Source organism: Neofelis nebulosa, chromosome 2, assembly GCF_028018385.1.
Source record: "Neofelis nebulosa isolate mNeoNeb1 chromosome 2, mNeoNeb1.pri, whole genome shotgun sequence".
Classification (NCBI taxonomy): domain Eukaryota; kingdom Metazoa; phylum Chordata; class Mammalia; order Carnivora; family Felidae; genus Neofelis; species Neofelis nebulosa.
In genome coordinates this window covers 55,405,760-55,428,588 of record NC_080783.1, presented here as the reverse complement: position 1 = coordinate 55,428,588, position 22,829 = coordinate 55,405,760, and the positions used below count along the sequence as shown (strand labels likewise).

The 22,829-nt window shown below is 38.0% G+C and overlaps 2 protein-coding genes across 9 annotated transcripts; one reads left to right on the top strand and one right to left on the bottom strand.

Annotated features, from left to right (window-relative positions):
* The first annotated feature begins 28 nt into the window (after positions 1-28).
* PJVK (pejvakin) lies at positions 29-9,397 on the top strand. 2 transcript variants are annotated; one of them, XM_058712725.1, is made up of 6 exons: positions 29-1,443; positions 2,910-3,105; positions 3,655-3,796; positions 5,465-5,582; positions 6,998-7,096; positions 7,313-9,397. In XM_058712725.1, exons 3-6 carry the CDS (start codon positions 3,725-3,727, stop codon positions 7,603-7,605), a joined length of 582 nt encoding a protein of 193 aa, XP_058568708.1. In that variant the 5' UTR covers positions 29-1,443; positions 2,910-3,105; positions 3,655-3,724; the 3' UTR covers positions 7,606-9,397. The 2 variants fall into 2 exon arrangements, with proteins under 2 accessions (XP_058568708.1, XP_058568706.1); XM_058712723.1 differs by having other exon boundaries at positions 29-2,052.
* Positions 9,398-10,315: 918 nt separating this feature from the next.
* Positions 10,316-22,738, bottom strand: FKBP7 (FKBP prolyl isomerase 7). Of its 7 annotated transcripts, XM_058712768.1 has the most exons (5): positions 21,929-22,738; positions 20,680-21,225; positions 19,214-19,365; positions 14,307-14,440; positions 10,316-10,640 (listed from the first exon to the last, which is right to left on the bottom strand). In XM_058712768.1, exons 2-5 carry the CDS (start codon positions 20,886-20,888, stop codon positions 10,479-10,481), a joined length of 657 nt encoding a protein of 218 aa, XP_058568751.1. In that variant the 5' UTR covers positions 20,889-21,225; positions 21,929-22,738; the 3' UTR covers positions 10,316-10,478. The 7 variants fall into 7 exon arrangements, 5 of the variants coding, with proteins under 5 accessions (XP_058568751.1, XP_058568760.1, XP_058568741.1 ...); XM_058712777.1 differs by lacking the exon at positions 21,929-22,738 and having other exon boundaries at positions 14,307-14,437; positions 20,680-21,850; XM_058712758.1 differs by lacking the exon at positions 21,929-22,738 and having other exon boundaries at positions 20,680-21,841.
* Positions 22,739-22,829: the final 91 nt, after the last annotated feature.

The following is a 22,829-nucleotide window of genomic DNA, read 5'->3' as shown; positions in this document are numbered from 1 at the left end:
CGCTGTAGTCCCGCGGCTCCCGGGTGCTCGTTTCTCTGCTCCCCCCATGGCCTTGAGGAGGCCGCAGTTTTGTGTCCTTAAACAGGCAGTTTCCGGCCCGGAGAGGCGGCTTGTCGGTCGGCGAGCCTCACACTATGTGAGGACTGAGCTCAGCATTCTTGGTGGTGGGGCTGGGGGAAGTTAAGAATCGGGGTTGCGTCACTTTATGAAAAAGATTTCAAAATTCTAAATGCAAAATTGCTACGGAGCGTCCCCGGGCCTGGCCCCTAAGCTTGCAATTCGCGGTCTATCCGCCCCTGAGGGCTTCGGTGGGCTCTCCCGATTCGAGGCCTGCCTGGAGGAGCTCTCAGGAATGTCCGGAGACCCCCTCCCGCCGGGTAGTCTCCATTGTCTCTAGGCTTTCGTCTCGAGAGGAATGCGGGGCCGGCCAATTTGAGCAAGGCCCGTTAGGTGTAAACGAAGGCTTTTGTGTGGGCTCCAATTAAATGCTGTTTCTGCACACCTGTGTTGCTAGTCGTAATTGCGATTGCCTGGGATGCACCGCCTTTGGTGGAGATCAGAGAGCGACGGTGGAAGTGTCGCTTAGGGGTTTGCTAGGCACTTGGGAAATGACTCCCTGTGCTTTCTCTGTATTGGAAGATTGCACTACGCTTTTCACACAAAAGGACATTATTAAAACCTTTTTCTTTTTGGTTTTGGTGGGTTTTTGTTTTTTGGTCACATGTGAGCCCTGGATGCTTGAAAGCAAATAAAAAGTGTTTAGGATCTAATCAAATTGATTTATATTATTTGAGGCTTGAATTAAGTCTATTCTGTCTTCCACTATCCCCTCTGTATATGTATGTATAGCGATTACTACTACTGTTAGGTTTTAATGAGTATCTTACCATAAATATACATAGCCACTATTTCAACATATATTAACATCCACAAAATTAGGGCAATACAATATTTCAGCAATCAGATTTGTTCCTAAAACTTATTTTTCGCCATGATATCCTAAGCCCAAACTTTATTCAGCTCTCTTTAAGGGTTGAGTAACAGATAATGATGATGAAACAAAATAAACGCAGTGCTATTTCAGAGTTGTCTATGTGCCAGCTACAGAGTGAGAAGCCCCTAAGTTGTAGTTTCTAGTTATTTATATACGTGTTAGAATTCTAGTTATTTATGCATATATTGTATATATTTGTACATATATTTATGCATATATACAAATAAACTTTCATTTGTTATTTCTTAGTTGTCTGCATACAGTTGCTTCCCTATATTCAATGAATTTATATTAATTACTTGGTTTTGTAACATACAAGAAAGAAAATGAGTGAACTGTATACCATAAGGATTCAAAATAGCACCTTACTATTGCCAACATTGGCATGGCAAACTTGTGAAGGAATTCCCTTTGATCTAGGTCCACTAAAAATGGTGTCCAGGGCTAAGGTGAGTGCCTAAACTGCCTTTTTCCCAGAGGACTAGATGTTTCCTCAAAACTGGCAAACTACTATCAACAGTAACCCTCATCAAGGACATTGGTAGTATTTTTAAATGATTAGTTTTCTGTGTATATTTTAGTGCTTATAGACCGCAATTCCAAATTGACTGCTTTCAGTATATCATTTTACGCGGTTGATCTATAATTCATTACCTGAGCACACCAGGGGAGGCAGTGTTGTGAACTGTACACTGGTAAGCTACTTGGTGAAACCAGGCTTTGTATTTTTAATGTGTTTAATTATATTTAAAATCAAGGAAGGCTTAGGGTTGTGCCTGGTTTTCTTTGAAAATATGGATTTGTTATCTAAGGGTTGCAGTTGATGACGTTTTGATGTCATATTAATATGTTTGCTGCTGCTACCAAGAGCTTTGTCAAGCAAGTTGGAGATGGAGGGAGATTAGTTCCTGTTCCAAGCCTCAGTGAGGCTGACAAATACCAACCTCTAAGTCTGGTGGTAAAAAAGAAGCGATGCTTTTTCTTTCCCAGATATAAATTTACTTCAACACCTTTTACACTGAAAGATATTCTTCTAGGAGACAGAGAAATTTCAGCTGGTAAGTTTTAATGTCTATTTCAGAGTGACTGCTCATTGGCTGTATTACAACAATCTAAACAGGTTGTATGTACTACTTATTTTGTAATATTTACACATTTTCATTGATAAAAGCAACTTTTCTTATGATAGTAGTAATAAGATTAATAATATCTAAAATTTGTATAGTATCAAATCTTATTGGTTGAATAATTTTCCAACATATTTTGTAAAATCTTTTATTGTATAATTTTATTTCACTTATCTTATAGATTGTTTTGACCAAATCAACTTAGAATATGACAAAATAGATTATAGATTTCATCTATAAAATGAGATCTGACTTGCCTATTTACATGGTCACATGAGATGAAACTAATTTACATTTATTTCTTATGGCTCAGTTATTGCAATTGGTAAACTGAAATGTATCTTATTGTCATGTGTTACTCATTCCCAGTCCACCTTAACTAAAAGTAAATCCAGGCAGGTCTAATACAAATTACAAAGTATGCTCAAAAGCCATTAACAATCTTCCTCTCCTTTCTGTTTTCTTAAAACAGTTTAGAAAACAAATTGACATTTTGACAAAGTATTTCTTATAAACACTTGTTTTTCTTTCAACCACTCTGTGGATATTAAAGCTTATAGAGTTCTGTTGGTGGAAAGAAGAACTTGAGTTCTCTTTTAAGTACTCTATTTTTGTTGTCAAATTAATGCTATTTTAAATCTTGGCTTGACACGTTGCCTTTCTCAACATGTAACATGTCTTCTTCTCAACGTGTGATGAAGTCTTACATAGTAAATTAATGCATTACTACATATAACATATTAAATGAATTCAAGACATTTAAAAATATTGATTTCCTTTTCTTAAAGGTATTTCATCTTATCAGTTACTGAATTATGAAGATGAATCAGATGTTTCACTCTATGGAAGGCGAGGCAACCATATTGTGAATGATGTTGGGATTAATGTCACTGGATCAGATTCTGTTGCAGTGAAAGCTTCATTTGGTGTGGTGACCAAACATGAAGTGGAAGTATCGACATTACTCAAGGAAATTACTACACGGTCAGTAGAATAATACTTAATGTACTTGAGTGTTTTCATTAAATATCGTAATTATGTAAACTTCGTTATAAACAATGCTTAAAACATTCAGGTTCTATATATTGTCTAATGTAATTTAATTCTTTCATTTGATTGAAATACTACAAATTAGCAATATATCCAGGCTTTAGATAAGGGTAGATAGCCAAAATCATTTGGTTTAAACAGAATTTTTGATTGTTCCACAGAATTGCTTTGGTCCTAAATTGGTCCAAAATTGCTTTGGTGCCAAATTATCAGATGAAAAGAATGTACTAATCTGCATGCAACAAATATACTAAGGGGGTCTCCTCCAACAGAATCCTATAATAAGCATGTTTTAAGAAAACAGAAAGGAGAGGCAGATCATTAATGGCTTTTGAGCATACTTTGTAATTTGTATTAGACCTGCCTGGATTTACTTTTGGTTAAGGTGGACTGGGAATGAGTAACACATGACAGCAAAAATGTACTTGATAATATGTAATTAGATGTGACAGGTTCTTGTGAATCTTTTTTTTTTTTTTTCAGAAAAATTAATTTTGACCACAGCTTGATACGTCAGACAAAAAGCAGCAGAAAGGCAGTATTGTGTGTGGTCATGGAAAGCATTCGAACCACACGACAGTGCTCGCTGTCTGTGCATGCTGGAATTCGTGGGGAAGCCATGCGGGTAAACCACACTCATTAAGTTTCTCTTACTAAAAAGCTGCAATGGGAATTTTTACATAGTACTCAATTTCTAATGAGACGTGTATTTTGTCAAATGTTGAGATTAAAGAGCTGCAAGTGTATATAAGATTTTTCACAGTAATGGTTTTGTTTGAGAGTTTTAAAAAAATCCAAGAAAATTTGGATTCTAAATGTGGAACATAATGCAAACAAAACACTAATCCTTATGAAATAATTTACACTGAAGTCTCTCCTATTGCTATTTAAATGAAGTTTTAAGAATGCTTATGTTGAATTCTTGATTTTATTTTTTTATTATTTTTTAATGATTTTTTAAAATGTTTATTTTTGAAAGAGAGAGAGCATGAGCAGGGGAGGGGTAGAGAGGGGAACAGAGGATCTGAAGCAGGCTCTGTGCTGACAGCAGAGAGCTCGATGTGGGGCTAGAACCCATGAACCATGAGATCATGACCTGAGGTGAAGTTAGATGCTCAACTGACTGAGCCATCCGGGTGCCCCTTGATTTTATTTTTAAGTGATGTACTTTATACTTGAATTTTTAAAAGTTGATTTTATATTTTTATTTTAAGTTTTCTAAAATAACATTGTCAATGGCCAAACATGCTTCATTCAATGTTAAATACTTTTGAAAAACCTCTTGGAACTTGTTTTTAGTTTTTAAAAAGCTCCGTATTATTTGTCTTTGTCATTCACATAATAATGACACATAATAACTTGATTGGCTTTATTAAAACCAATTGTTAGGGTTCAGTGAAAAACTTTTAAAGTCTTTGCAAATAAAGGTTCTGTTCAGTGGCTATGTTTAGCTGCCTACTGAATTGTTTAACATTGGATCATTTCAGGGGCACAAACTGAAACATTTAATTGTCAGAGATTACTTTGGAAAATAAGTTGATGATTGCTTTGGAAAGCTGCTGAAAACTCTGGGGGCTTTAGAACAATAGACAGGGTAGGCTAAAAACAACTGTAGCACTTAAACAGTTGGTTTGTGGTTGAAAAGAAAAGGTTTCTATGTTAGAGAGCATTATTGTTGTAGCACTAAGTGCCAGTGTTAGTGAGAAAGTGGTGAGTGGTATTTCCTAGATCATGAGACCCCATTGGACCATTTGGACCTCTGGTATAAACAGTTAAATTCAATGGGATAATTTGTTTTTAAGTTTGAATTATTTTATTAATTTTATTATTATTATTTTTTTTGAATTTACATCCAAATTAATTAGCATATAGTGCAACAATGATTTCAGGAGTAGATTCCTTAATGCCCCTTACCCATTTAGCCCATCCCCCCTCCCACAACCCCTCTAGTAACTCTCTGTTTGTTCTCCATATTTAAGAGTCTCTTATGTTTTGTCCCCCTCCCTGTTTTTATATTATTTTTGCTTCCCTTCCCTTATGTTCATCTGTTTTGTACCTTAAAGTCCTCATGAGTGAAGTCATATGATACATGTCTTTTTCTTGACTAATTTCGCTTAGCATAATACCCTCTAGTTCCATCCACGTAGTTGCAAATGGCAAGTGTCATTCTTTTTGATTGCCAAGTAATTAGTTTTTGTCTTAATGGTAGGATTGTATGAACTGTTTTCTTTCTCCAAGAAGCTGTCTTTATGTGTTGTGCTCCTTAATAATGTTATTTATTTATTTACTATAGTTTCATTTTATGGATGAACAGAATCCCAAGGGAAGGGACAAAGCTATTGTTTTTCCAGCACACACAACCATAGCTTTCAGTGTTTTTGAACTCTTCGTTTACTTGGATGGTGCCTTTGGTAAGTGAATGATTTGCATGAAACGCTGAAATGATTATATTTTTAAGAATTTAATGGGAAACACACGCATACATTCTCTATGTGACTGTAGAAGAATGATACTCTCAACACTGTCAATCATATGCTTGGGTAAAGTAGCTGGGAAAGACCCTCTGTCTTTATTCACCCACTACCTCTTTTCTGCCTGGTGAAAGCTGCAGACACCCTGCCACCCAACTTGCAATTATAGATAAGAGCTCAAGTGCAATGCCATTGGCAAAGTATTCCTTGAGTTACATAGAGAGATAATAAATGACCTTCTAATAGGTAGTTTTTGATGATGGCAAATAGAGGAGTGGGTAGGCAAGATGTCCGCAGGGGTCAGTGCCCAAACTAGGGTACCCAAAGACAAATTCTTTTCAGTTTTACCTACCATAGACCAGCTTCACCCCGACTCTCTCTAAAAAATAACTTTAATACAAATACTTACCTTAAAATTGTCTTTATATACTTTATACAGTACTTTATATACCTTATATGATACCTCAGTGCAGTTCACTGTAGACCGCTAAATTTCACAGGTCTTTAAGATTAGGGGGCCAACCAGCTCAAAGCACTAGGCGAGGGAGCCCCCTAACCATGGTAATTTATAAACATTTGTAGACCTGTTTTTGTTTTTGCAGTTCTGTGGGAAGAGGGAATAGGGAATCCAGAAATGTGACAAAACATGCTACTTACAGCCTATTTGGGACGCTTCAGATGTAGGTTTTTACAGTTATTGTGATTGTTAGGAGCAGTGTCAACTGATAGAACTGATATATCCATCAAAATGTAAAATGTGCATATCCTACACTTTTAGGAATTTATCCTGCAGATATACATATGCAAAGTGACATGAGTATAAGGATATTCAATCTGTAATAGCAAAAGATTGGAAATACCCTTAAGATCTACGATCAATAACCAGTTTAATAATGATGCATATCCACAATACAGAACATTATGAAGCCATTAAGAAGAGTGACGTAGCACTAGGGCACCTGACATGGAATCCTAAGAGATATTTTAAATAAATGTGTGTAGTGTTTAACTATTTCAGCCTAAATAATTTTATGTGCCTACATACATACGTATATATTCCTTTATGCTTGTAAAATATATGGAGTATTTGTGGAAGTATGCTCAAGAAATTTAACAGTGGTTACTTCTGAGGTGGAAAACTGAGGCTGGGATCCAGACTAGATGGAAACTCATCACTGTATCCCCCTTTTGTTCTCTGGATTTTGTACCATGTGAATGTTAGCTTTTCCAACAATATAGAAAATTTAACTTAAAAAATACAGTGAATGACATGTGCCAGAATTCATCAACCACAACTAAAACTCCCAATAAAATGTGAGTTGTTCCAGTAATAACATCTAAAAATTTTCTTACAGACCTTTGTGTCACTTCAGTGTCAAAAGGAGGTTTTGAAAGGGAAGAAACTGCAACGTTTGCGCTGCTCTACAGATTGAGGAATATACTATTTGAGAGAAGTATGTCTGTTGAAAAGTATTTCAATTTTTTTTTTTTTCCTTCTCAGATTAACACTTGAGTTTATCTGTTCAGTACTCCTGTCTGCTAAGGAAGAATTACAATCTAAAAGTAAAATCATTTCATGACTGATGGTTTAGATTCACGTATTTATAAATGCACTTTGGTTATATATTTTTTATTTGACCTGTAACACATTTCTGTTTTTGTGCTTTTAGATAGAAGAGTGATGGATGCCATTTCTCGTTCACAGCTTTACTTAGATGATCTTTTTTCTGACTACTATGACAAACCTCTCGGCATGACTGATATTTCTCTCAAAGAAGGGACTCATATCCGAGTTAACTTACTTAATCACAACATTCCAAAAGGACCTTGCATACTCTGTGGAATGGGGAACTTCAAAAGGGAGACTGTTTATGGGTGCTTTCAGTGCTCCGTCGATGGGCAGAAGTATGTGAGACTTCATGCAGTTCCTTGTTTTGATGTTTGGCACAAGAGGATGAAATAAAACAAAAATAATGAACGTACCTTGCTAGTGTTTTAGGTGCACCTGTGCCACACACCTTTCCAAAATTTTCTAGGTTTGCTTTGATGAATTGTGGCAAAGTAAAGAGGGAGAGGAAAGAGAAATTAACCTGTTTGGGCATCATTTTCTTCAGCGATAAAAGGGAAGATAATAGTTTCTATCCTATAAATTGCCATAAAGGTTAATATTGTTTATGTGAAAAAGGTTTAAATATTCAAAACATAGCGATTCCTTCATAAAATCTGCCAGTTACTTTAGAAGTATACTTTGGAATTCAGTCTATCATCTTAACTTTACACAGCGATTTTTCTCAATATCAATTTTAGTTTTAATTGGCTTTTAAGTCAACATTTAAGAATGACAAGAGGTTAAGTGTGGTGACTTTATGGTGCCTTACCCACTGCCTTAGGTCTGGTAAAATGAGAAAAATGTGTTAATAATTTAATGTAATCCTAAATATTTAATTGCGGTATCAAATTAAAAGCACACTGAACTCAGTGTGGGGTTTTGTGTACACAGTTAACAGGGAGACTGTTAGTGGTAATGGGCTGCTGTCCTGTATCATACACATGCTGCCTAGTTTTGTCTTTATAAAAACACTGCTGTCAAGGTAAGGCAGCTAGAAAAAAAAAATAGTTAAGGCAACTAGGACACCTTTATCTTTTGCCTTTGAAAATGTTTAAAATATTTAACATATTTAGTTCTGAGAGCTCATTTTCATCTACTCTGTAAGACATCTGAAATTTTTAATACACAGACAACCTAAATTATTAATTTACTCGACACCCTTATTAAAATAATTGCAAAAGTGATATTAAAATTCTAGAACTCAAAATGTAGTGATCCTAGGTATCTACTCGTATATGCCTGTGAAAGCATAAAACAATCATGAAAATATAAAACATCTGATGCCTGTCTGCACGTAGAATGATTAAAATGTTACTGTTTATTTAAATGTGACTAGGGTTTTTGAATCAATCTTCATTTAATATCATCTATAAATTTTAAAAACATAAGTTTAAAAGCACTTTGAAAACAATGGGACAGGGTAGAATTGTGAATAGTTTGTATAAAGGGATGATTTCCTTGTATATCTTCCTTCCACAGTATTTTTGTTTTGAGCAGAATATATGAGTCAAGTGCAAATACGAGTATACTGATGGCAAAATATTCTAGTGACCTTTTTTGTATGGATACAGATAATGGGAATCATTTCCAACGGAGGTTTTCCTGAGGGAAGTCAAAGAACAAGAATTCGCGATTAGCAAGTAAAGAGTTTACAAAACTGGGTACAGGCATGAAGAACTGGGAGGAAAAAAAGATAGTGAATGTTTTGGTTTTATGAAGTGTCAAACTCAGTGCTATGGATCTGTGATATCCATTAATCTGGTGGTTTTTGTGTTACCCCTGAACTTTTAGGTAATAGAATTTCTGGCAGTGTATTGATGGTTTGGAAAGGGCAAGTTTCAGAAAATGGAAAAAGCTTTGTTTTGAACTCACATGTCTTGAGCAGAGCTATTTATTTCCTGACCATACCTTCCTACATATGCAGTAGGCAAAACCTTACATGTTCCAATAAATAATGTGCCCTTTCTTTGGCACCAGTGTGATCTTCTACAGCATCTCTTACCTCCTGTTCTCAACAAATTGGATGTCATGATTTGACTGTGACACGGAATTGCCATGGCAGTGTATGTTCCCATTTGTATCATTTGATATCCTCACATATCCTTATGTGTAAAATAAATTCTACACATTTTCAAAAATTTGATGGCATAGGAGTTTGTAATGCTCATTCATGATCAATAACAAGAACATTGTAAAATGAAGTGACTGACATAGGATAGAGACACATAGAGAAAGGGAACTGGAAACTAGATGCCATGGCATCAATTTAAGACTATCAAGACAAAACATTAGGGATGATAGATCTAAAGGCCTACAGGAGGCCAGAGGAAATAACACATTTATAATGATGTCTGAAAAAGTACAGACTCAGAGCAGTATAGACTTTATTATGTCTGCTATAAGAGACACAAAGTCTTTGGTCTGATCAAATATCTTTAAACATTCCCCACTGGAATAATGACCCAAGGCCAGAGCTTGCACCAAACAGTACAGCGACGGTGTCAAGGCTCTCTGTGGGACAGAATTGTACAAGTAATATTTTCCTATATGCATACCAAAGGAAGATTTGTTCAGTCCTGTCATTTAAAAAAATTTTTTTTAATGTTTATTTATTTTTGAGAGAGAGTGCGAGCAGGGGAGGGGCAGAGAGAGGGAGACAGGATCTGCAGCAGGCTCTGAGCTGTCAGCACAGAGCCCAACACAGGGCTCGAACTCACAAACAGCAAGATCATGCCCTGAGCTGAAGCCAGTCGCTTAACCGACTGAGCCACCCAGGCGCCCTAGTCCTGTCATTTTTATATTATCCTTTCATTTGTAATGCTATGAAATGTATCAGCAAGTGAAATGTTAATTCCTGGGTCCTTATTGAATATTTTAAAAATTGGATATGTATACATGTTATTAAAGTTAGAACTGGGAAGAACCTCATCGCTTTTGACATAGGTGTTCTCCTATCTCCTGAAGGGGGAGAACTGCCTACTGGAACGAAGAGGTCTATTTCATGGTGCCACTATTCGTGTTCACAGGATAAAGCAACCGGAAACACAATTATCTTTCCTGAAAGTTAAATCTGCAAAATAACACATTTATTATGCCAAAATTACATGTATTGAGGGGATCAAAATATGTTCTCATGGAGGGAAAACAGAAAACACAAGTTCTAGAAAAGTAACTCTTTTATATATAAAGTACAGTAAGTAGCTAAGAAAATTTAGAAATAAAATACACTATAGTTCATCATGTTGATATACATTGTATTCCTTGGAAGAAATGAAGCCATCACCATCATGATCATTCTTCTTAAAAATATCTTCTAAAACTGCATTCTGATATGACTGGTCACGAGGCTTCTCATCTTTTTCAAATTCCCTTTTCAGGTAATTATTTATCTAGAGGGCCAAAATATGTCTTTAATAAAAAAGTACCACAGTAAATATCCAGTAACTTTAAGGAAATGTTTACATAAGGAAACCGAAATCTACTTATAATAAGTGATAAAAAATTGTTAAACGCTATTTGAGGTTTTATTTTTTAACCTTTAAAGCAATTTTCTGAAAAGAAACATCTTCAAATTAGCTTCCCCTGAGGTTATAGATGTTAGTTGTACATACTCAAAGATTAACATCGGAATTGAATTTTGTTGAAACTTAAATGTTTTCTAGTAATCTACACTGTCCACATTATGAAAGGAAAACCATCCTTAAGGATTTCTATTAGTGAATAAAATCCAAATTGGCATTTTTATGATCTCTAAAATTAATGAATATATTCTATTATCAATAAAAACCATAATTTTTGAAATAAAATTTAATTTTCTTAATTTTTCTATGCTTCTATAACTCTCCTTCAAATCCATATGACAATCTCTATATAATAATGTCAAATAAAGAACAGATATTCTTTTTTTTCTATGTTTATTTTGAGAGAGAGAGAGAGAGAGAGAGAGAGAGCACATTAGCAGGGGAGGGGCAGAGAGAGGGAGAGAGAATATCCCAAGGAGGCTCCACACTGACAGCACGGAGGTGACATGGGGTTCGATCTCATGAAACATGAGATCATGACCTGAGCCGAAATCAACAGTTGAACACTCAACCGACTGAGCCACCCAGGTGCCCCTGAAGAAAAGGTATTCTTAAGTATTCTTTCTCTGTATAATATGACATTTCTACTAGCCACATGTGACTACTAAGCACTTGAAATGTGGCTAGATCAAATTGAGATATGCTACTACTATAAGGGTAAAATACACAACAAATTTTGAAGACAACAAAAATCTCACTGATTATTTTTGATTTCATGTTGAAGTGGAAATATTTTAGATATACTGAGTTAGACAAAACATACTATTAAAATTAATTTCACCTGTTTATTTTTGTTTTTTAAGATGTGGCTACTAAAAGTGTTTAAATTATGTACATGACTTGTGGCACACAGGTGGCTCAGTCGGTTAAGCATACCACTCTTAATCTCGGTTCAGGTCATGATCTCACAGTTCATGGGATCTAGCCCTACGTTGGGTTGTGCACTAACGGTGTGGAGCCTGCTTGGGATTCTCTCTCTTCCTCTCTCACTGTCTCCCTGCCCACCCCCTCCCCCCCAAGCTGTCTTTCAAAATAAACTCAGAAAAAATAAATTATATATGTGGCTCAATTATATTTCCACTGGCAAGTGCTAATGTATATAATAACTATAGAAAGCAGTGTGTAATAATCTGGAGATAACGTTCAGCAAGGCTGGGCACTTTAAAAAAAAATTTAATGTTTATTTTTGAGACAGAGACAGAGCATGAGCAAGGGAGGTGCAGAGACAGAGGGAGACACAATCCTTAGCAGGCTACAGGCTCTAAGCTGTCAGCACAGAGCCCGATGAGGGGCTTGAACTCATGAACCATGAGATCATGACCTGAGCTGAAGTCAGGCATTTAACCCACTGAGCCACCCAGGCATCCCAAGGCTGGGCATTTTAGAGGAAAGACTATTTTTGAAAGCTAAAGTTGAACTCTGAGAGGTATTTAGCAGTACAGATCCCAACTCAATCCATCATGAGTAGACTTTATTTTAGAATGATCAATGGATCTTAATGAAGTATATATAAACTGTTCTCAAATGGGACTTAAGTCCTATTGAGGGAGATACATTTTTATTCTAGTTGAGCCTCAGCAATCCTATGAAGGTGAAAAGAATTTTAAAGAACCTCAAATCTTCCTCAGTTTCTAAGTAAATGTACTGACCCTCAAAATGTACTTTTCTAGTACACTGTAGTGGAGAGGTACAAAATGGCAGTGGGTAAGAACATAACCTTAATGTAGTGTATTCCCCTTCTCTCCCACCTTATACTAAGGAAATAATTGACACAATCTGATGATGAAGGGAGGAAGTTTCTTTTAGTTCATATTTCAAATCCTGGTTTTGTCATATACTGGCTGTGTGGTCTTGGACAGATAACTTAACGTCTTTGAACCTCAATTCTGTCATCTGTAGAAGGAGGGAAACAGTACCTTTATGGTAGGATTGATGTAAGGATTAGAGTAATATTTATAGATGTCAATAAAAGATAGCTATTGTTATTCAAGCATGTGAAAATCACTCTGACCATCTAGTGATAATGCAGGCGACACCTGAGAGACATCTGGGCAGATGGTAGCTAAGCAGGTCACTGTTTTTGGACTTTCTCTACTTTTATTTTCCCGAAAAAACTAAAGATCTCATAAGGTCTCCTGAGGGAGTGTTCATACCGCAGAACATGCCTTTTTGGGTGCAGTTGATAATGAATGGTCTGTGTGCATAGGCTGAGCTCTTGGGTCCCATGTGAATTCATCTGCTGCTGTTCACTCTACAAGTCATACGGAGTCAACGCAAAGCACATACTGGGATGAAATTTCCAGCCCTCTAATTGTCCTCCTTCTTCAGGAATGGGGTATGTTCACATTCACATATTCCTCTTCCACTGGTGAGCAGCAAAGGACCTTCAGGAGAAGGTCCTTACTAATACCCTGGAGGAGGAAGTAGCATCAGGGTGGGGGAAGGACTAGGGATGGAGAGGAAAAAAAAAAAACCCGAGAAAGGGGGCTTACTTGTCTCCTGAAATCAATGACTCAGGTACCTTTTATCACTTAGGTGGTAGAGCCATGCCTGTTAAACTGTTTTCAAACAAGAGGGCAGACAATTGGGTTACTCAATTTAAGGCAAAAGGGTATAGTCAGTGAGACTAGGTAAGGCACCAGTCTTCAAGAGTACAAACACTAGCCCTGAAACATCTGTGCTGGAAATTCCCTGAAAGAGGCAGGTTAGGCCATGGTTAAGAGCACAGAAGTGGAGCCAGACTGCTGAGCTGCAATCTGATGAAGTCACTTACAGTGGCGTGACCTTAGCCAGTTCCTCAACATCATTTCCCCCTTCTCTAAACAGAGATAATGACAGGTGTCTACCTCATAAGTTGTCATAAAGATGATGCTTGCTAGCCCTTTTCAGAATTTCATGTAATATCCACAATCCTGTGAGGTGGAAATTATTTGCCCTGTTCCAAATTCCTATGGTGGTGCTTGAATGAGATTTGTTCCTGTAGTCTAGAAACTGGGGATGCCCTGTAGAAATTAGCCTGGTATTTTAATGACCCTCTGGCAGGGAGAAAGGCAGCTGAACAGGATGACTCAGTTACAAGTTTTATACTCAAAAAGCACATTTTCTTCTTGGGGCTTAGATTTTTTAGTAACCAGCTCTATTTTGTTTCAAAGTTTATTTATTTTGAGAGAGAGAGAGCAGGGGAGGGACAGAGAGAAAGGGAGAGAGAGAATCCCAAGTAGGCTCCCCTCTGTCAGCACGGAGCCCCATGTGGTGCTCAAACCCACGAACTGTGAGATCGTGACCTGAGCTGAAATCAAAAGTTGGACGCTTAACCAACTGAGCAACCCAGTGGCCCCTTAGTAATCAGCTCTATTAAAAGCAATGTAATCAGCCCATACTTAGTAGAGCTAAAAAATAACAGCTGTAACATGGATGTCTTTAAATTGTGATTAAAAAAATGAGACTGTACACGTGGAACTTAGTTTGAATTACCTCAGTTTTAGAGAGTTGCCTATCATTGTCCATGTCTATCTGTTTAAATGTTTCAATGCTTCGTGGTCCTTTGGTCACAGCATAAAGTTCAATCTCAAAAATCAATGTTGCATCAGGTGGAATCTTGCCTTCTGCTAAAGGTATAATTTTTAACAGTTTAACTGATGAAGATAAAGTTCACATATTTATTCACAAGTAGCCATTATAACATCATGATTATATTATTTCATATTTATAAAAACTACCTACTTGGCTTACTTTTAAGGAAGTATTTTCCATGTTTTTAAACCAAATCAGTTCTAAGGACCTCATGGGCCCTTATTTCCTGGTTAAATTAAAATATAGATTGTGTAATTTTTATTAATTTATCCCATCATTATACAGGAGGGAGCTGGTGCAGAGAAGAAATAAATGGGCAGAAAAATTTCAAAGTGTAAATCAGTAATCTTTTAAAAAATGATATTGTATAGTTATTTGAAAGCATAAATAAAACATTTTTCCATAGACTTATCTTTCCACCCCTTTACAGACATCAAAGCATAAGTGCAATGACAGAATAATCCAGTAACAATTTTATGAAACAATTTCTAATCATAATAAAGAATTTTAAGTATTAAGTTGAGTAGTTCTCTTTAATAAAGTTAACCTATTAACTGATATCACAGATGATTTTAACAACCTATGGGCTATTTCAGATGACTGTTTCATAAAAATAACCTACTGAAATGACTTGCTAAGAGGCAGCAGTTAGCTTGTGTCACCAGGATATTCCAGAGTCTACCAGGGTCTCATCCATTATAGGCACTCAAATATTTGTTGAATGAATGATCCCTCTGGTTTATTTTTAAAAGGGCTATTTGTTCTTTGAAGGAAATAGTGATTTCTTTAATGAAACAGTGAAGAATTCTTGCTAAAGTATTTATATAACCCAAAGAGAAAAGAACTTGAAAGTTATAGCCAAAAGAAGTGAATCAGTCACCTTCAAAGCCAAGACATAGAAAAATCTACCTCTGCATCATCATGTGACTAATGAAGTCCCACGCAACATATCACATACCTGACATTAGAGTAAAAGAGCTACAGATTAATTCAATGATCAGTTTTACAAAATCCATTCCTATTCTGTCCAGTTATAATCTCCTTATGACAGGAAAACAACTAATCATAATAATTAAAGATAATCTCAAACACAAATTCAACTTAAGAAAAAATATTGCACGTACATATGAAGTTTCTGAATAGTTCTGCTGTAAAAGCAGAAAATATTGCCAATCAGGTTTTCTCTTACAAAGAAATTAGAGCAGAAAGAAGAGAAAATGAAAAAGGTAAGTTTGCTATAGAATGACTTGTATTTAGAGAAGCAAATCAAAGACACAGGAGTTAATGTAAAGAATCTATACATACCACAGGTACTGTTAATTAAAGTACTAAAAAGTCACATGCATTTCAAGACATGCAAGGGTGCTCTGTGACATGAAGCAAGGATACCGTGCAGAGGAAAGCCTTCTTCAAGTACTACCTAAAATAAAGTTATAGCTGGTGTTAGTAACATAAGTAACTTATGCAAGTAACTTAAAAATGAGTAATAACTTATTTTATTTATTAAAAAAAATTTTTTTTTAATGTTTATTTATTTTTGAGACAGAGAGACAGACCATGAACGGGGGAGGGTGAGAGAAAGGGAGACACAGAATCTGAAACGGGGTCCAGGCTCTGAGCTGTAAGCACAGAGCCCGACACGGGGCTTGAACTCATGGATCGCGAGTTCATGACCTGAGCCGAAGTCGGCCGCTTAACCGACTGAGCCACCCAGGCGCCCCGAGTAGTAACTTATTTTAAAAAGCTTATTTGATCAAGAAGTTGTTTGTTAAGCAGTTACTTACATCTTCACTACATCTTTTAAGTAGTCTAATCCTACATATTAGGCAGGTAACCAGCAGTTAAGTATGCTCCAAAGAACATACTTTTGTTGGGCCTCAGTTTCCTTATGTGTAAAACAAAAGTGTTGGTGGTGTTACTAATGAGATTCATCATTTGTATGTGTATTGGAGAAACCTCAAATTAAATATGAACTAACTTCTTCAAAGTTAAACTTGTGTATCTCTACAGCAGGGGTCTGGTTTATTCATAGCTTAGGCAGCCAGGGTAGTCATTCATAGTTAAGCATAAATTAGTTTCAGAAAAGGAAACCTAAGTGGTCATTTGCTGAGGGGTAAGGGGGCTCAATAGGATGGATGAGCACCTATTGATGAGGGATGTGGTTAAAATGAGATTAAAGAGTCTGAAAGGCATACTCTGCCTATATCATTTTGCCTCGAATTGGCCTTGACCTATGACAATAATTTTGGACAAGTATTGCATTCAATTTAATTTATCTCCAATTTTTTTTTTTCTCTCCCTCTCCCAGATTCCTCTATGACTAAAAACAGGATATATAAATTGTGGTTCCATGGGAGCTATTTTGATGGGACCAAATGACTGGCCAAAAGCATTGAAAGTGAAGTTGGAGTTACATGGAACTGTCTCTAGGAGTTTTAAGTCTGGGTCGGCCTTGCACCACTAACCTCTTTCTAGTCCAATTCAGTGCAGTGATCCCCTGCTCTTACTGGAAAGAGGTGAGGGAATTACTACTATTAATGAGGTAACCAAACAGCCTCAAAGAGGTTGTGCCATTTCAATGAAATATTTGGGAGTAATGACAATATCTCATCGTAGAAAACTAATCTTTAATGACTTTCATTATATACTAAGTATTTTAAGTAGGTGGGGTTAGCAAGTGTTCTAAATAGCCTGAGGAAGGAATGATTCTGTCTTCCTAGTCTTTACACAGCAACAGGGAGCAAGGACCTAACTGAGAATGCAAAGTAAAAACTGCCTCTGCCAAGCTGACCATTTTCCCCTTTTAAAAACTGTCCCTCTTTATTTAGCTCCACCTTTAATTTTAGTAATTTAAAAGATTAATTTTCGAAAAATTGATACATATGCATGGTAAAAAATTTAAATAGTACAACATACTACAGGGTAAGAAGAAATCTCGTCACCCTTGACCCTGAGGTTTCCTTCTCAGGAACACTTAATGTCGTCAGATGACTGTGTATCCTTCCACATATAATCTGTGTAGATACATGATGCATATGTGAAAACGCCCCCCTCACATGTAAGCTCTTTGAGGATAGGAAATAGTTTCTTCTATGTATGTTGCCTATGCTCAGCGCCTAGAACTGGCCCTGGCAGTTGTGCTCAAGAAATACTTGTTGCATGAATACATTGTATCCCATTTTATTTTTAACATACTAATACATATGGCTCTACTGCATTCTTTTTACTGGCTGAATCATAATCCATTGTATAGATATGCCATAATTTAACTAAAATAATTCCTTATTAATGGATACTCAGGTAGTTTCTAGTCTTTTGCTACCAAAGAAAAGTCTGTATGAATGGTTTTTTTATATATACCTTTGTGTACATTTCTATAAATGGAGCTATTGGGTCAGAGGATATGTGCTTTTAAATTTTGATAGAAATTGCTAGCAAGGTCACATGATTTATATTCCCAGCAATAAGGCATGAGACTGCTGGTGTTTCCACACCTGTGCCAACTTTTATGCCTTTGATAATCTGATGAGTGAAAATGGTGAATCACTTTGTTTTAATTTCCCTTTAATTATTAATGAAACTAAGTACTGTCATAGATTTACAGGTTATTTGTATTTTTTTGTTAGTGGGCTGTTTGTTTATGAACCTATCCATTTCTAGGGCTAGGTCATTTTTATTATTCGTTAGTAAGAGTCTTCATAATAGTTGCAAACATTTTCCCCATTTACCAGCTCTACCCAGGTTCTCAGGTCTAATTGTGAGATTTCAAATAAGATATTGAAGCAAGCAGTTCATTTCTTCTACATTTCAAGGCTTCACCTGAATTTGGGTACCAGTGATTGACAGTCGTTATATTCAGATGTTCTTTTTTTCTATGTTCTAGTACTGTCCTTTTACTCTAAAATCATATGTTTCAGTTTCCTGAGTTTTATGAATTTGACTTTGGTACTGCTTACCAAAGGCATATACTATAGACATTTATGTAATAATAAAATAACATATACTAAAATACATAAAAATGACAAAGGCAGAGCCTATAGAATATACAGGATCATTATGAGTACTGCCATTATGTGAGGGAAAGAACTCGCCAGAGATCTGTCTCCCAACAATGTCTTATTTTCATTCTATGTAAAAAGTGGGGACCAAGCTGGCCTGCACTAGATACAGCTAAAGTTTATCGGACCCAACAGTTCTGTAAATATTTCCCCTGTGATGTTTTATTTGTTTGTTTTAGTGATTCAAAAGTTTTTAATTGTGGGATATACATGTAACAAATAGTTACCACTGTAACCATTTTAGGTTCAGTACAGTTAAATACATTCACATTGCTGTGCAACCAATCTCCAGAACTATTTCATCTTGCAAAGCTCAAACTTTACATCCATTAAACAACAACTCCCTATTCCACCCTCTTCTCAGCTCCTTCTTTGAAGTTGACTATTCCATGTACCTCATATAAGTGCAATCATACAATATTTGTTTTTGTGATTGGCTTAGTATAATGTACTCAAGGTTCATCCATGTTGTAGCATGTATCAGAATTTCCTACCTTTTTAAGGCTGAATAATATTCCACTGCATGTGTATATATGTTGTTTATCCATTCATCTGTCGATGGATATGGGTTATTTCCACTTTTTGGCTACTGTGAATGGTGCTGCTATGAACATGAGTATACAAATATCTCTTCTAGACCCTGCTTTCAATTCTTTTGGATATATATACCCAAAGCTATGATTTATTTATTTTTTAGCTGGGATTTATTTTTAAATATAACTTAAAGATATAAATATTAAAATACTTTACCATAACCTTCCTTTCCATATGCAAATGAAGGGGGTATAATCACTTTTCGCTTCTCTCCAGGGCACATATCCATCATCGCAATGTCTAGGCCTTTTATGACTTGCCCAACACCAAGAACAAACCATTTGGGGTGGCCTTCATTTTGTGTGCGGCTATAGTAAAAAAAAACAAAACAACACTTAGGTAAACTGATTTTAAGATCAGTGAAATCAAACTTTAAAATACATCTGGACACTTAGTTATAATTTAAAATAGGAGTCCTCTCTGACCCTTTTCCCATATTAACACTCATTCTGAACCCCCTGGTGGAGTGTTTGGCTCAAACTTCTTTCATAATAGCCAGGAAGAAGTATGATTTGCCCAAAGCTAGTCATTAGGAACCATCTCATCTTTTTTATTGCCATCTTTGCAGAAATGATTCAACAGTTACTTTTTTAATGGGTCTCTGGCCACTAACTAGCTGCATGGCTTGTCCAAATAACTCATTTAAACTTTCTGAGTTTGTTCTAAAAATGATGGTACAGGTTTAGCCTCAAAAAGTCATTTGAACAAAAATTAAAATTTGTATCTTTACTTATTAAATTTATCTATTTTCTTCTAATATTTATTTTATTTTTGAGAGAGAGATATACACAGAGTGTGAGCAGAGGAAGGCCAGATAGAGGGAGACACAGAATCTGAAGCAGGCTCCAGGTTCTGAGCTATCAGCACAGAGCCTGACACGGGGCTTGAACTCAGGAACCGCCAGATCATGACCTGAGCCCAAGTTGGATGCTTAACCAATTGAGCCACCCAGGCGCCCCAATCTATTTTCTTCTAAGTACTAAGAACTTTCTCCAACCCTATCTTCATAGGATAATAGCACAGATGAAGAAAAGCCATTCTCCTTCTGAGTAATAAATGATCAATTAAATCAGAGTAGGCAGTGGTGGGATGAGGGAGGAGGTGGGAGAACACAGGGCCCAGAAGACACCAGGGAAGGTTATTGTTGTTGTGGTTTTTTAATACAGTTGCAAAGTGGCCCTCAGCCTGTAAATGTCGTGCCTCTGAAGGCCAGTTAAAATCACTTAAACTACCCTACCTAATACTCTGTAAGGAGACTCCAACATACGGAGGGAAAAAAAAAAAAAAAAGTGAACATCCTTACAGACAGCTCCATAACTGAGTTCTATAGATCCCAGGGGTGGGGGCGGGGGTCGGTGTCTGGAGGTAGTGTATTTCCGATAATCTCTTGGGCCAACATTATCAATTTAAAAAGTAATAGTTCAATAGGGAACTAAGGCATATCAGTAGGAATCCCCCATCCTCACCCCCTCCCCCCACCCCGGCCCCAGGAATACAAGGCTCAAACCTTACTGTTACAAGAACAAACCAATCAACCAACCACTTAGGCTTCTGGCTGGTAGAGAGGGAGGCTAGTTTTCATGTATCAACTGGATGCGGGAGTAGTTCACAGCATTTCCTACCTGCAGTAGAATTTCGAACCGTCCTTAGCCAAGTAGCCGTCGTAATGGGCATTTAGCAAGTCTCCCTTCTTGCTTGTCTTGGAACAGTTTTCTGGACGATGCACAACTTCTATTTTCACTTCCTCTGTGCTCTCCTCTTCCTTTTGTCCCTGAGCCCCCAACATGCCCCATGCATAAAAGAAAACGATTAACCAGAATAAAAACTGCATGATTCCTGAAATTGGCCCCAGATGACAACTGCGTTCCTTCACGCGTGTCACTTGCTTCCAGAGGCAAAGGCAGCCCAGTTCCGACTCGTGGCAGGCATTGTTCTACGTCACAAAGGGCCGGGGGCGGGACGGCCCATGGCCCCGCCCCCCCCCCCGGGCTGCGCGCTTAGCCTCAGAATTTTCTTCCGTCCGGCGAGGTCCTATCCCTCTGGTACCCGGCGCTTTAGATGGCTGTCATCAGTCGTTGAAGCAGTACTGAGCACTCGCACCGCTTCTCGTTAAATATGCAAATTTTACAGCCGGTTTCCTCAGAGTTCTGTAGTAATGCTCGCATTTCCTAAAATGAAACCGGCAAAAGAAATAAACAGCCTACGAGTGGAATGTTGTAGTTAGAGAATACGGCTGTCATTTTTGGGATTAAAAGGTTTCTCCTCAGACCCCTAGGGAACAGCGGGCATATGGCGAGGCAGTCTGCTTCTGCGGTGTCCTTGAAAGCACCTTCTCGGGGTGGAGCCATGCCTTAAGAGGTTCCAGGCTAAGCCTCACACAATCTGACCGCCACCTGGTCGCGAGTCAAGAAAGGTCCCGCTGCTCCCCGCCCCTTTAGATGAGTTTCCCAGGAGTCAACTCCCGCGGTTTGGGCGGGGCTGCTAGTTTGCGCTTCTTTCCCCCACCACTCGGGGGCCGCCGTTTATATGAGGGCTCGGGGGAGTTGAGGAAAACTCTTGATGGTGACCCTTTTCTTACCATCCACGGTACACAGATGAGAAAATGAAGTAATTTGAGTATTCGGCTTTTCCCCAAAAAACCTAATATGCAGCAGGGATTTGACCAAGTCTGACACAAAACCACCCTTCATCCCACCCCCAAACATTTTAGGATGAAAAACTTCCAAACATACAGAAATATTGAATTTTATTACCTCATCGCCGCGGCCTTCCAACCACCACTTGGAGTCTATCGTTAACATGTAACTATATTCGATTTATTACACATCCATCCATCCATCCATCCATCCATCCATCCATCCAACAACTCACCTTATTTCCAAGTGAATACCCAAAGACTTTTTACCCAAATCAGAAAAGCTTCAGCACAGGCCTGGATTCGGTTCGGGAAAGAGAGGTGTTACTCTATTTGGTGATGCTAAGCAAAACTGCAGCACTGAGCTTGCTTTGCTTAAAGATCCAGCATTTAGTAAACCTGAATTATTGTCATTAGGTAAGATGATCATTTCCAAACAGGATTTTTTAAAAATCATAAAAGCTAGGGGAAAGCCCTTATTTCTAGAATAAAATAAATTCCAAAGTTCGGTTCCATGTTTTATATTCTAAATGAAGTAGTGGCTAAGGTTAATTGTCAGCGTGGTGACAGTTCCCCTTGGGGCCCCTCGCGGTTCCTTGCCGGAGGATTTTCAGCGCCACACTGCCTAACCAGGAGATAGTTTCTTGGGCCCCCTGAATGTGAGGAGGGTACGGGGGAAACATAAATGGGTAATCTTTTATTCTCCTGAAACACCACCACCGGAAGGACCTGAGGAAAACCCGAGAGGCCTACGAGACGTAGGGACTTTTGTGCTCCTGCAGCGAGTCCTCGGGTTGGCCGGGGGCTGCGCGCGCCGCGGAGTCCGCCTGCCGGGCCTAGGAGGCTTTAGCCCCGGGGCACGGTCGGTCCGAGCCTCTCCGGGGATTGGGGGGGCGGGGAGGATGTGGGGAGCCCCGGGACCGCCGGCCGAGGGCCAGAGGAAGAATGAGGCGGAGTCAGGTGCCCAGGCTGGGAGGCCAAGGGTGCGCCGCGCCCGCCGGCCCCCTAGCGCAGCCTCTGGCATCGCGGCTGGGCTGCAGGCCGCGCCCGCTCTTCAGCCCCGCCGCCGCCGGGGAGGGGTTTCTTGGGACGAGCCGGCCCCTTTCATCCAGGAAGTGAAAGCGACGTCGAGGTCAA